We start from the raw sequence: 15976 nt of genomic DNA on the forward strand, positions 1-15976 counted from the left end.
GCAAGCGAGACGTAGGCAGCGTCACAGGAGAAGCTGTAGTGGTAACTGGGACATCTGGGGTTGGAATCTGGACTTGGAACGTTTTAATAGCCGTATGAAGAGTCTCTAAACGGTCTGCCATAGTTTGCATAAACTGCACTATTTGTGTCTGTATAGACTCCTGGTTTTCCAGACGGGAAAGGATATCTGACGTAGCACCGCCTCCTGCGAATTGGTCACTTGACGGATCCATGTGGCCAGTGCTTACTGTCAGGTCCGGGTGTTTTTGTGAATCCGTTAACCCGGGACCAACCACAGGTGTAGGTGCTGGGCTATGAAGAAAGCAGGGAGGACGAAGAAAGTTCCGATTCATATATTTATTCAAAATAACAATTCAGTAAAGAGTTAACTGACAAGTTGTTAATCATCATATTATACTGAAGTATTGCAGGAATAATATGCAAGAGAAAACTCAAAAATACATAAAAGAAATGTTCATGGAAACATATGCAAAACAAGCTGATGAATAAATGTTGGATTGTCCAAATATAAACGAGCTTTGATGCTGAACTGCAGAATATGATTAACTGGATAATGCAGACATGAAGAGATAACTGTAAGGATTTGCAATGGAGTTTTGAGGGTTAACTGAGAGACTGTGAAGAATTATCCTTGTTATGACAACATAGTAAATATAAACAAGCTTTGATGCTGAACTGCAGAATGTTATTAACTGGATAATGCAGACACGAAGAGATAACTGTAAGGATTTGCAATGGAGTTTTGAGAGTTAACTGAGAGACTGAAGAATTATCCTTGTTATGACAACATAGCAAATATAAACAAGCTTTGATGCTGAACTGCAGATTGTGTTTAACTGGTTTATGCAGACATGGAGAATTAACTATAAGAATTGGCAATGGAGCTTTGAGAGTTAACTGAGAGACTGTGATGAATTATCCTTGTAATGACAACATAGCAAACAAAAGTACTGAATTGGGTTACTTGCGGGTTCCGGAGATCACTGTGAAACTGTAGTAGAAGACAAGGTGATGAATGGGTTAAATGCAGAGTTGAACAAACGAACAGCTGAGAGAAACAGAATCCTCCAGACTTTGAATGATAGGCAGACTGACAAGGTAACCTCATGCAGGACACTGGGAATCCAACTATTTCCAATAGGAGTGCAATTAACTGACAGCACAGCAGAGAGCCGGTGGATCTTTCAGCAGTGAAGGCTGCAGACGGACCTCTGGGAACGGAGGCGATATCTGGACCACGGGAATCACACAGGAATGCACGGAGAGAGCTCAGAGCTAGAGCACAGCTTTGATACAACAAAGCACTGGCCCAGAGTAACATAATCCCAGCCTACTTAAAGGCAGCACAAGCACGGGATTGGCTTACACCTGCCCACAGGTGTTTTCACAAGTGCTCTGTATTAGCTATTTGGTCTCCAACATGGCCACCTCCTATACAGCAGACACACCGCAGTGCCTTAGGCCATTTGGTCCCCGCACTCACAGTTCCCAGACTCTGCATTACCTGTGCCATTGATCACGCCGTGTCCCCACACGGGCGCACAGCACCGCGAGCAACCGCACTGGCAACGGATGAACCCCAGAACCCGCAGAGGTAAGAGACCGGTTCGTGACAAGAGAGTGACGACAGGGAGAGAGTGACGTCAGTGAGAGTGACGACAGTGAGAGTGACGACAGTGACGACAGTGAGAGTGACGATAGGGAGAGTGACGACAGTGACGACAGGGAGAGTGACAACAGTGACGACAGGGAGAGTGACGACAGTGACGACAGGGAGAGTGACGACAGGGAGAGTGACAACAGTGACGACAGGGAGAGTGACGACAGGGAGAGACAGTGACGACAGGGAGGGTGACGACAGGGAGAGTGACGACAGGGAGAGTGACGACAGGGACAGTGACGACAGGGAGAGAGGTGAGAGCAAGGGAACATTACCTTATTTGTTGCTGGCAGCAGTGAGCGGTGGGCTGCTGGCGACGTCGGGCAGCTAGTGGCTGGCGCCGGGTGGCTGGTGAGCGGGAGCGGCGGGCAGCTGGTGAGCGGCGTGCGCGGGCGGCTGGCTGCGGTGAGCGTCTGTGAGCTAATACAGCGCTCTACACAGCCGCCGGCCACCGCGCAGGGACGGGGAGCACCATGTGCAGCAGGATGCCACTTCCCTCGCCTCCTGCTGCACTTTCATGAGCTCATTTCCGGGTTAGTGGAAGAAGTGGCGGTAGACCATACCGCCGTATACCGCCCCACTTCGACCACTGTTTTGGACCCTATGCATATTGCACGTCGTGCCCAAACAGACCTGGTATAGCCGCCTGTCACAAACACCGGTCGATTCTCCAGATACACCAGTCCGAGAATCGCCGTGCATGACTACTGGATTACTTTAAACCCGAAACTGCCACCAGCAAGAAGTTCGCTTCGGCCTACACACACAATTATTAATACGTCACAAAATGATAGTATGGACCATGAGGCCTTTGGGCATAAGAACACAGACCAGAACTAAAACTCTGGCACTGGGGGGCAATGTATAGCTGACACAGTGCGGGCATTTGTGTATCTGGCACTGTGAGGCAATGTATATCTGGCACTCTGGGGGCATTTGTGTATCTGGCACAGTGAGGCAATGTGTATCTGGCATTGTGGGGCAATGTATATCTGGCACTATGGGGCAATGTATATCTGGCACTGTGGGCAATGTATATCTGGCACTGTGGGACAACGTGTATCTGGCATTATTGGGGTCATATGTGTATCTGGCCACACCCATTTTTGACGCACACGCCTTTGGCGCGCGAACAAAGTATCTATAAGACATTTTTTCTACTTGCACCACTGGTAGGGACAAATGTAAAGTGGAACTCTTTTTCTACAGATGGTATATCTTTTGATCCTCTAGATAAGTTTCGGTTATATGTCAAATGCTAAATTAAGTATTCAGCATAAAACTGTCATTAGATTTGCTTCTTATATCAGAAATACTGTAACTGCATTGTCATTAAGTCTCTCACCTGCCTGTATTTGTATTCTGTATGCCAGGGTTCTTTGGCTGAGATGCTTGGGTTAAAGAACTATATGGACGTCTTGATGTATTTAACAAACATGGAACATACAGAACCCACATCAGATGAAAATGTCTTGGTCACAGACACATTGTTTAGTAACATTCCTGTGCGGTTATATGTGCCTAAGAGACAATCAAACACACTAAGGAGAGCAGTTATCTACTTTCATGGTGGTGGATGGTGTGTAGGAAGTGCAGGTAAGTGACCACAACCTATATAATATGTTACATGTGCATATACTGTACAGTAATACAGAGGTTCTCAACGCAAATCCTCAAGTACAGACGACAGGTCATGTTAGCAATATTTCTTTAATCATGCAAAGGTGAATTGATCTATTTTGAAGGCTCAGTAATTATCCCACCTTGTTCCACAGACAGAAATCCTGAAATCATTATCTGATGGTGATTCTTAAAGATTACACTTGAGAATCTCTGCTGTAGTATATAATACACATACCTGTACCTTGTATGTACCTTGTACAGTTATATGCTGGATGTATACTGTATCTCTGCATCTGTTTGGGTAGTACTAACCATCAGTTTTATCAAAGTTGCCAATGGTGTATCATAAGTGGAATATAAATGGAGATGTAGCCATACTTATCTTTGCTGAGAGGCAGCATGCTGCATGGTATGCCGGGCTGCGACTATTCCTAATGGAATTAATGGAGTGATCGACGACTGTGAATAGTCGCAGCCCGGTGCGCTAAGCGGCATGCCGCATCGCAGCAAAGATGAGGGAGCACAAAGACCCTTTTTTACTAAAACAGTACAGATAGAAGACATACAGTATGTTCTGACAGAGGACCCCAGATTTCCTTTGTCTAACTACTGTATATTGCATTATTAATAAATCTCATTGCGAAAAGTGACAGTATTTTGTCATGGGCTAGATGGTGGCTAATTAGATGCTAGCAGTCTTGCCTTGAGGCGCTAAGGCTTGGTTACTACCATCCTGTGCATAAGCTAGAAGAATATGGAAAAACAAGGGGCCTTTACATCAATCGTCACCTTTGTCTATTTTGCCTTAATTAAGAAGTAAGGGGAAAAAATCACTACATTCAGTCTAAACTTTGCAATAGATGCAACATAGCACTCAATTCAAAATTGGTGAGTGATACTGATAACAAAAACTTGTTACATTTGTGATTAAGCAGGATTGTTATATAAGTATAATCACATGAGACTTTAATAATGCAACATTTACTGTATGAGCAGAGCTACAAAATGGGGAAAGATTTGGTGGGCCTGTTGGTGCTGGAATTGAGCTGTGAGTGACAGTGGGGGGCACTGGAGTATTTATAATGGGTGCAGTTTGTGTGGTGCACATGGGCCCCTAGGTATCCAGGAGGGCCCACACCGCACCCATAAATTTAAATACTTGCCGTCCAGCGCCCCGCGGCGCAGCAGTAGCACTGCAGAATTCACTGGGAAAATCGTGAGACGCCATTTTCCTGGTGATTCGCGCATGTGCAGTAGGAAAATGGCCACCGTGATTTGCGCATGTGCTCTAGGCACTGGGACACCGTTAGGGTCCCAGAGCTGCACAGCACTTCCGGCTAGAGAGGAGGGGGCCCAGACGGATCCTGCACATGGGCCTCCTCCTCTCTAGAAACGTCCCTGGTGGGGGAGATGTATAAAACTTTCTAAAGAGGACAAATGGAGATGTTGCCCATAGCAACCAATCAGATTCTATCAGGCCATGCATGTTTAGACTGCCAGGGCAGGATCCTGGAATCTATACTATAGACTATAGCGGCTAATGCAGATTAAGGTGGCATTAGCAAAAGGTGTCAGTAGGCCTTCTAGTGATGTAAAATCCATGAGGACTAATGTTTGTAAATGTTCCCTTTTCACATGCTAAATATAGGAATGCTGCAGTGGCTACTTGTTCCAAGTAACAATCTAATACATGGTCAATAACTAAATCTTTTACAGCCATGAAGCCGTATGATCTGCAATCAAAACAGACTGCGCACGAGCTAAATGCAGTGGTTGTGTCAGTGAAGTAGGTACTCTGCTGTTCCAAAGGCTCGTTATTATAATTATCACTTATTGGCCCTGATTCAGAGGCGTCACAGGCAATCCTTGCATCCTTTTCTGCAGTTGCACCTGCAACTTTATGCTAATGTCGCTACAAAGCCCTTACCTGGTGTAGATCAGTGCATCTGAATGTGCAAGGACTGAGACATCCATTCGTGGCATTACTGTCTGGTGTGTCTTAAGACATATTGGGGTCTATTTACTAAGCCTTGGATGGAGATAAAGTCGCTGGAGATAAAGTACCAGCCAATCAGCTCCTAACTGCTATGCCACAGGCTGTGTTTGAAAAATGACAGTTAGGAAGTGATTGGCTGGTACTTTATCTCCATCCAAGGCTTAGTAAATAGACCCCATTATCTGTTGCAGGTGCGGTTAGAGTGGCATCCTGTATGAGTGGTTCAGCATCTCTTTATGCAACCACTTTTAGCCACACCCCTGTGACACTCCCATAAGACACTTCATCTCTCCGGACACTATTACCTACCCAACCACTATCCAGGAACATTCCTTATATTTCTGCTATGTGCATGTAAATTTGTTCTGTAACTCTGAATGGAGAAAATCAAGACAAGTGTCATTTCTGTTAATATTGTAATATTGTCCAAGTCAACATCAGGCCTATTATCTGAACCATAAACTATTATACAGCATAAGATGGCATGTCAAAAAAGTGCATGAAATTTTAAATATGGGCTTGTCTCACCTTTAAGACCTCAATCATACTGATATATACGCAGAAAATGCTGATTTCATTTTATCAGTATATTAAACCATACTTGCCTACTTTTGAAAAAGCATTTCAGGAAGATTGTGAAAGTAACAACTATTGGATTCAGTATGTAATACCGATGGCCAGGATGCCGGCCGTCAGTATACCGACAGCAGCATCCCGGGCACTAAGATGCCAGGAGCAGGGCGAGGGTAGCTCGCCACGGGCTTTATTCTCCCTCTGTGGGTGTTGTGGATCCCGGCGTCGGCATTGTGATCTTCACCGCTTCCCCACCTATCAGCGCGGGCGTGTACCGCTACATCTGAGAAGCGTGTCTTGAAAATGACTTACATCCAAATGTAAATGATCCCCACAGTTAGCAAGATTTACTTATTGAAAAAAAGACACTGATATTTTGCAGGATTTGTTTGTGTATTGTGTTTTATAAGAGGTTCCATATACTGTAAGTGGCCATGAGAAACCTTATTTAAAATGCATGTAGCCGTAGGGATCATGGGGGCAGATGTATTAACCTGGAGAAGGTATAAAGAAGTGATAAACCAGTGATATGTGCAAGGTGATAAAGGCAGCAGCCAATCAGACCCTAAGTGTTAATTTACATATTGGAGCTGATTGGCTGGTGCCTTTATCACCTTGCACATATCACTGGTTTATCACTTCCTTATTCCTTCTCCAGGTTAATACATCTGTCCCACTCTGCCTTATAGCCATTACAGGGAAATGGCACTGATGATCCTATCTGAATGTATGTATCTCTGATTCATTTCCCCCCCCCCAAGAATGTAACAGCTATATAATGGGGTAAGGTGCAATCAGTAAGGTGCAATCAGTAAAATTGATAGTCTATTCTCGGAGTCATGGAGATTGCTACTATTTCAGGGAGTCTCTACAGAGTGAGGGAGGGCAACTATGTATTTAATTCAAATATGTATTGTGACAGTACAGAGCCAAATGCAGTATTTCCACAGCACAACATGAAATGTCTCTTTTATTGTCATTTTCAAACCAAGCAATTTACTAAGCTAAAAATGGCATAATAAAATGTTTATATTCAAACTCTGGGGGAGATGTACTAAACCTTGGTCAGTGATAAAGTGGCGAGAGATAAAGTACCAGGCATTCAGCTCGTAACTGCAATGTTACAGGCTGTGCTTAAAAAATGGCAGTTAGGAGCTGATTGTTTAGTACTTTATCTATCTGCACTTTATCACTCTCCAAGGCTTAGTACATCTGCCCCATTGATTTTTAAAACTGCATGAAAACTTGCAAATTTCAGAGGTACTTCTCATTAGTGTGGTTGCTCTATTCACATGTGTCTTACAGTAAAAGTATACTGTACCTATACAAAGGTGCACAGATTAATTGTTAAAATGTGGTGTAATAGTCGCAGCAAAGTTGGAAATTATATTAATATACGACTGCGCATGCATTCGCATTATGCATAATAATAGTGACAGAAAATGCGTACACATCTTGATTGCAATGAAGACGCTGTTTCACTGACAGGAAGCCGGCATTTCTGGGTGGAAACCTGCATTTTCTGGGTGTGTCTGAAAAAACGCAGGTGTGCCTCATGTCAGCGATGACTACTTCCAGCCTCTTGTGTTGCAAGAATTGTGGATGACCTTGCTTGGCGCAGATAGGAAAAGTCTTCAATGTTCTGGGAATTGCATCTGGTTTTGCGATCAGCCCACATATTTTGATGCATTCGCAATTTCTGAATGAATCGTTTTCCAATCTTTCTCCCGGGTGTAGTACGGCTGATCGCCGGTCAGCTTACCGATGCCGGGATCCCGGCGGGGAGGGGTGAGTGCAGAAAGCCCCTTGCGGGCTCACTGCGCTCGCCACGCTGCGGGCTCGGTGGCGACCTGCGGTCGCCACGGGTTCTATTCCTACTCTATGGGTGTCGTGGACACCCACGAGTGGAAATAGTCCCTGTTGGTCGGCATGCCGTCCATCGGGACAGTGACCCGTCGGGCTGGTGGAGGAGGTCATGTGACTGTCGGTCAGCTGACCGGCGGTCACATGAATACCACCCTTTCTCCCGATAGTTAAAATCTCCCATCACTATTATGTCGCCTGCTCCTGACGCTTTCTCAATTTGCTTCAGCAACACTTCCTCATCAGATATATTAATGTCAGGTGGCTTGTAGCATAGCCCCACTACTATCTTTTTCGTTACCTTTCGCCCGCATGTAATTTCAACCCATAACGTCTCAACAGTGTTTACAGTTTCATCATGAATATCTTCCCGTACAACAGGTTTTAAAAATGGCTTAACGTAAAGACAAACCCCTCCACCCCGTTTGTTTGATCTGTCTCTCCTGAACAGCGTATAACTCTCAATGTTAACTGACCAGTCATGAGATTCGTCCCACCAGGTTTCAGTAGTGCCTATAATATTATACTGATTACTTGCGGCAAGAATTTCTAATTCCCCCTGTTTACATGTTAAGGCCCATATAGACGGGCCGATGCAGGAGAGATGTGTGCTGAGCGAACCGCTCAGCACACATCTCTCCCGCCGCTCAGCACAGCGCGATCTGTGCTGAGCGTGCGGGGAAGACGGGGGGCCGCTCACTTCACCCAGCGGGTGAAGTGAGCGACCCGCTAGATTGGCCTGCATGCAGGCCAATCTAGCACCAGTGATAGCGATACGCAGGGCTGCGCATCGCTATCGCTGTTAGGGCTACACACGGAGCGATCTTGCTGAAAATCTAAGCAATCTAGTCAGATTGCTTAGAATATCGCTCCGTGTGTACCCCCCTTAAGGCTTCTAGCGTTTACATACATACAATTGAGATAAGTATTTCTCCTTGTGCTAGGGACAACATTTTCTGTATGCAGTAACGGTAACCCATAGACGTCACTAGTCAGTGATTTTGCAATATCTTTGGTAATACCCTTTTTAGTACCCATATTAATGTCTGTGGAGTGTGCACTTTCCCTCCCCCTTCCCTACCCCCATTTGGTTCACTACCACCATCTTTACTGTTCTCACTGCATGACCAGTATTCTACCTAAACCCTCCCCCCAGGCACCTAGTTTAAAAACTCCTCCAACCTTTTAACCGTCCTTCCCCCCATTCCGTCAGTTTCAGTACTCATACCTTCCTGCTGTCTCTAGATGGGCCCTGCCTCATTGACTCTAGAGTAAGCATCTTTGTCCTAAAGTTAACTATCATTTGGACAGTTAGGTGGTATGAGCTATTAATTGTCCCTTTGCACTATGCAGCATAGGGATAGACAGATAGAACAAACAATAGAGAGCACTGCAATGAATGAATGTTTGGGGGGAGGGGCTAAAGGGTGGACTATCCCTGTAGAAGCACTGGGTATGCCCCTGGGAAGGTGTTCTTATCTGCATTTTGATTTTATCATGAACCCTGTGAATTGGACACACCCAGACTGTTGCATTGTCACATCCCCATTGACAGACTGTCCTGGTTGACAGAGCTGCATATTTTAGAGATTTGAGCACCGCAGCAATTCCATTGGTTCAGCTAGGGTCCTTTATTAGGTTTCCAAGTAGTTACTGTGGGTCTGGTCACTGGTGTGTATTAATTGCTTTGTTATTTACTTACTTTTATATGGATTTCTAGCTATTTTGGAACTACAAATTCCAAGGTTGCCCTTCAGTAGGACATTCTGTGTTTTGTAGTTCCACAATACGGTCAAAGGGACTAATGAAAGTAGACTGTCACTACACTGACTGAGAGTCTCCTACCTTGTAGCTTGTATTCTGGTCCTGCAGCTTCTATTCAGTAGCTTCTCCAGAGCAGTGCAGATGAGTGATGTCCATCCACATGGATTACTTAAATTGCTACAAAAAGTATGTATGTATTCATCCGGCTCTCCGCAAGCCCAGTCCAACCCTGAGACCAACACTTCCTTAAACTCAATATTTCTAAAACTGGCCTGGTTGTCTTTTCCACAGGCAGCCTCTACTCCCAACCTCTCCCTCTCCCTTGACAGCTGACTTTCCTCCAAAAACCAAGTTTCTTTTATAATCTTGCCATATCCAGCAATATTTCCAGATGCAGGCCCTTCCTCGCCCTGGAACCTACTAAAACAATCTACTCTCCTCATATCCCGCCTCATTTACTGTAATCTGCTGCTCTCTGCCAGTCACTTCACTGGCTCTCTATACCACTCAGAATTACATTCAAACTACTAACCTCCTTCTCACCTACAATGATATGAACCTCCCACTTCTCCCTACATCTCAACCTCATTTGCTCACATAGGCCCAGACTTATCAAGCCTTGGAGAGTGATAAATTGCATGGTGATAGAGTACCAAGCAACCAGCTCCTAACTGCCATGTTACAGGCTATGTTTGAAAAATGACAGGATCTGATTGGTTGGTTTATAACCATGCTAGTTATCATTCTCCATGGCGTGATAAACCTGGGCCATAATTTGCTAAAGAGTGCTGCCTTCTCTTCTACACTCTCACTTTTAGGATTTATCCAGGACTGCTCCCACAGTAACTTTTGGAATGTCATCCTTTACTCCATTAGACATCTAGCCTACCAGCCTTCAAGTCCATCCTTAAAACTTTACCCCTAACTCTTCAGTCTCTGCCTCCATTGTGTCCATCCATAACCTGTACAGATTTATGTGAGCAGGGCCTTTATCTTCTATACATAATTATACAGCTACACACTCTAATTATGTATTAGGTAATTTTACATAGCCCACTGTCTGTATTAGTTCTTGTGTTTCTTATCAGTTTTATCCCTTGTACAGCCCTACATAACCCTTGTGACCATTGATGGCTTCTACCCTTCTTCAGAATGGCTGCCCGCTGTGCTGTTTCTAGCTCAAGACTGCTGGTCTAGTGGCCACGCAATAGATCTGGCTGGTGACGGGACCAACACATGTGTACAATCACCAGCAGACCGGCACATACCCACAATCCCAGATGAGACATTTTCACACATTTTTGTGTTAATGCATCTGATAAATTGCTTATATATTTGCATGTATCTAGTGGTAGCATATTCTGCAGTACTTTACCATGTAAGACTTGTCTTGTTACTTTATGTCAATATGTCTTATTTGAGACAATATAAAATTACATTTAATTGTATATTAAATGTCATTTTAATACATTTAAAGAACATTTTTACAAACATATCCCAGTGTGTCTGAATTGAAGCATCATTTCAGTTGACGGATTCCCTACACTGTCTTTATCATGCAACATTGAAATGACCTAATAGCAAATTAACGCAAGCTTAAATAGAGGACTTTGCACCTCTGAACTGATGTATAGTTTGGTAGGTCAAAGTTTATGCTGATGCTGCGCAATACACTGAATTAAGTTTAAAAATAACTTAATCAGTCCAAAACTAATGCGCTCCTTATACAATGGCCATACTATGGTATAAATCATTTTATATTCACATGCATGCATATCTATATACTCTTTTCCTGTTTTATATCATATACTGTAACATTTGGTTTCATTGCACATACAGTATAATTTTTATGTTAATTGTACCTGTCAGGTTGTAAATACATATTGGCATGATAGCCGTAGCTATTATTCCTATTTTATTGTCACTCATAGAGGTTGTTGCTATATAAGCCACGGTACAAAACCCCCCCCATGTTTAAACTATGTACTGGTTTATCATTTCATTTGAAAATATCTATTTTTTAAAAGATTTAAAAGTGCATTTTTAAAAAAATGTTTTTTTCCCCCCAGTTACCGGTTAGCTCCTAAGTTCCACTTTCCAGCCCAGTTTGATGATGTGTACACTGTAGCAAAATTTTTTATGCAAGAAAATATTCTTGAAAAATACTCAGTGGATGGAAACCGAATAGCTGTATCTGGAGACAGCGCCGGAGGAAACTTAGCTGCTGCCATATCACAACAGGTATAACTTTCATAATGTAATTCATTAAAAAAGGTTTTCCACATTCTTTTACTGAATTTTATATCCCTTACTGCAATATTTAATATGTATTAGGGATGTGCGGTTCCATTATCCTGAATACGAACACAACTTAGGGGTTACCAGTCAAATGGAGTCCCAGTTCAGAATCACTTTGGAATTCAGAGTGGAGCCGAGTCCCGGCTATGGTCTGTTGTCATTTAGGAACTTGGAATTAAATACTGGGTTTTGGATTGCATGGAATTTTTTATCGATTTTAAAGGAATCCAAAACCTAACCAAAAACCGAATCTGAATCAAAACACTTGAGGGTGGTTTTGCCATAACCAAAAGACGATGATGAATTAGAACCAAAACTAAAACACAGGGGTCAGCGCACATCTCTAGTATGTATCTTTCCAACTTCCTTTTATGCCAATCAGGAAACTATTAATTTCACCTGGATGGGGCACTTTATATTTGTTCTCCTTGATTACACCAAAGATCTGCTTTATTCTCCTGTTTTAATGGAAATGAACCCAGAGAGCAGTTCTGTGTGTAAATCAGCCGGACAGACCAACTAACATATTTACTAAAAGTTGCACGGGATACATAGGATATCCCAGCTAATTGAAAACAACAGCAGTTAAAAGGGATGTTCATTTATTTATATACTTACAGCTGTGTCCTCATACATCATTGCTACAGTCATGCCAAACAGCCCCTCTCTGTACATCAAGTTCCTTGTGACTCTGCTAGCGTTGGGGTCTTTTTTGTACCTTTTTTGCTGAAAATGCGTCTTATGCTATGTACACACTGGACACCTCGCAAAACTATGTAATCAGCAACGGGACCCGACGGGGGTGCCGCCATCAGCAAGTGCATACAGCATACAAAATATTGTCTAGTGTGTACGCACCTTAAATCTTAGCAGCACGTTGACTGTGCTGATTAATTTGATATACAACACTTGTATATCTCTGTGCAACTGAGTCTCTGAATCTGTATATGAAATGCTACAATTGGGGTAATTTCTAGACAATTTGGCTTCCAGTGCGAACAGGAAAAAAATACACACACCCCGCCCCCCTATTGACATTTAAGAATGCCAAATTGATTTCTCACTAATATTGAAAATGCCCACTCTAATATATATTGTAAACGCCTGCACCTCTTATTACTATATACGATAAAAGTGCGCTGTACATCGCAAAACACTGTATCCCATAAGAGAAAACAATACACCCACACATTATCTGAGTTCCAAAGCTCATTGATGTATATATTTGTTATTTAAAAGGATATGGATTCAATATATATTACAAAGTACAGTATACCTATAGTTACATGGTTACACTCACACAGTAAGCAGTTAAAAACATAGAGTTACATACAATTACATACAATTACATGCCAATACCATTCCCTCAATGTATCTTATATCTCTCTTTCTCTGTAAAGTAATGCTGGGACTCCATCTTCCTCTGAGACCAAAATAGGAACTGAACTGGCAGCAAGTTCATCATCCTCTAAGACCAAAAAGCAAGTAAGTCTGACCTCCTGTGTGGTCAGCTTATGTCTCATCTAGTTTCTGGGGGAGGGGACTCATGATGAGTCACCAGTTCCTTTGTATATGGTAATCAGATTCAGCCTTGAAGACATCCAAAGGGCTGGCCTGAGTTCCCTGTCCACTGTAACATTCATTGTTCTAACAAAGTGATTTTAGCTTTTATACATGTAATCATAACTATTCACTGCAATGTCCTACAACTTCATAACAAGTATCAAATTAATCTACACATGAAGCTGGTTGTTTTAATAGTAAACATGACCGGTGTATCTGGTTTCATTCAAATAATACACATACATGACACCACTCCATCATATACAATTCTAAATCATCATGATGTCTGGCGCTTGATATAATTATAATTATGTACTGCATGAAATAAGTGTCGAATCCATCTCTGTGGCATGTCCGTGTAAATGCGTGTGTTACCATATATTGCTGTGCTCGCTGCGTGTATTTGCAAGTATAGCGACTTATATGTGTGCAGTTTGTATGTTCTCTTTATGTTGTATTTTTTACTTCGACAGTCCACCCTTTGGCAGTAAACAATAACTGCCATCAATTATTAACATAAGAAAAAATATTTCATAGCATAATCGGTGACCTAGACACAAGTATGTATGCATTTCGCAAATCAAACACTTGACTATATTTGGGGAAGACAGGGAGGAGGACGAGACATCCTCTATATGCACTCGGCGGTCACGGGACCACTGGTTGGGTGTGGGACAACATTCAACCTATAGAGTATGCTGGGACAGTGCTTTGGCCTATAATGTCTGATTTGCGATGAACATTTAACACATACATGTACCTACGTCTTTGTACACTGATGTTTGGATTCGATAAACATAAACCTTCGGAGTTTGGGGAGAGCCACTCATAAACCTTTCTTCCACATATATTAATGAGCTCTTTATCTGCAATGTGTGAATAGCCATTGTCTGATTGTTCCTGATTACCTCTGAACTCCATAACTACTAGACCTTTGATTTTTCTCTGACTTTAACAAACTGATCGGCTAACCCTGGGATCCTATAAGGAGATCACTCCTTCCTACAGAACCAGTTCCAGTCCCACACTCGACTCCTCATAAAAAAAAAAACCTCGCAAAAATGGAATATCCTGAAAGAAAATGTTTGTCAGCGGGAAAGAGAGAAAAGAGAAATAGAACAAAACAACTCTTGTTCATAACAAATCAATTACAATGACTGGTCTTTCTGCAGTCCTTTAGTACGCTCAGGTAGTGTTCAACAGTGCCGCCTCTCAGTCTTCACGGAACAGAGTCTCTGGTGATACTTTTGCGATCTCTTTGCCTTGCTCTTTGAAAACACAGTTCACTTGGAACACACAGTTCACTTTGCTCTCCACCTTGCTCTTTGAACACACAGTTCACTTCGAACACACAAACTCGATGAATGTGAGCAATAAACTACTTTGTCACAAGTTCTCTCCGGGTCAGCGACCTTCTTGCAGTGGGACGAGTGGACCCAAATCTCTTTTTCGGCGACCTTTAGTGCTGTCAACAAATCTTGGTATGGTCCTTCCCACCTGTCTATTATGCAACCTGAGCGTAAGGACAATCACACAGTCTCTTGGTTCATAATCAAGACAGTTAGTATTTGGCATACCGTCAATCAACAGTTTCTAGTTCTCAAATGCTGGCTCATCTCAACAAGGTACTGTACTGTCACCTCATTGGTGTATTTCTGATCATTGTGCGGATCAATCATGACATGAGGTTGTCTTCCAAAAACAACCAAAAGACACAAATACCAAAACAAAATCAAATTTCGAAGAGGGTGATTCGTCGAGTGAAGATCTGGGAGTGGTTATGAAGCTACATAATACTAGTGGCAGTATCTATGATCACAATAGTACAATTTCAAGCTTTGCTCCTACTTCTAGGGGTACCATTATCTACACACAAATTTCTGCGCAATTTTTTTCTTTGCGGTAAACACAGCAGCATCCGTGACGGCAGGAAATGCCTCTACCCAGTTTGAGAAAACATCAGTGCACACCAATGCATAACAATAATTCCTAAAGGGTGTTAACTGTACGAAGTCGATTTGTATTTCCTGAAAAGATCCGTCTGCAGGAGGGATATGGGATGGCTTCTGTTGGTATTGCTTTACCAATATTCTTCCTCAAGCAAGTAAGACAGGTCATTGCTCTCTTACCTGCATGAGAATAGAGTCCTGGCGCACACCAGTAGACTCTCATCAGCCTGCACCTACCCTCTTTGCCTAGATGAGTCAGACCGTGTGCCACCTCAGCTAGACTTGGAAGGTATGCTCTGGGGGCTACTGGCTTACCGTGTCCACCTGCCCACAGTCCTGAGGACTCCTGGCCATACCCCTTTGTCCTCCAGACTGCCTCTTCCTGCAGGGAACACACATTTTTGTATCTTAATTTAACTATTGTGTGTTTGCAATGTAGAGTACCATGAGCATAACTCAAAAAAAAAAAATATCTCTAGAGGAGAGAAGGAAGAAGAAAATGAAAAAGAAAATGTCAGGTTTGTCATTCACCAACAGGCATATCAGTGTCTATACAAAATTTCCCTTCACCAGTATTCCCATTCTCCACCCTTTGTGCATGACAAGGCACACTGCAGTAATACTGGTGTTATCGTGCTGTTGAGATATACTGGGTTTGGGCAGAACT

The 15976-nt window shown here is 42.9% G+C and overlaps 1 protein-coding gene across 1 annotated transcript in view; it reads left to right on the forward strand.

Annotated features, from left to right (window-relative positions):
• The window catches only part of AADAC (arylacetamide deacetylase), a 45809-nt gene that overhangs the window by 13159 nt on the left and 16674 nt on the right, over nt 1-15976 (forward strand). Inside the window, exons 2-4 of the mRNA XM_063916077.1 lie at nt 3054-3276; nt 5020-5089; nt 11569-11740. Of these exons, the coding sequence (XP_063772147.1) occupies nt 3054-3276; nt 5020-5089; nt 11569-11740 (465 nt within the window). The remainder of the gene's footprint in view (nt 1-3053; nt 3277-5019; nt 5090-11568; nt 11741-15976) is intronic.

Source organism: Pseudophryne corroboree, chromosome 4 (genome assembly GCF_028390025.1).
Source record: "Pseudophryne corroboree isolate aPseCor3 chromosome 4, aPseCor3.hap2, whole genome shotgun sequence".
In the NCBI taxonomy this organism is placed as follows: domain Eukaryota; kingdom Metazoa; phylum Chordata; class Amphibia; order Anura; family Myobatrachidae; genus Pseudophryne; species Pseudophryne corroboree.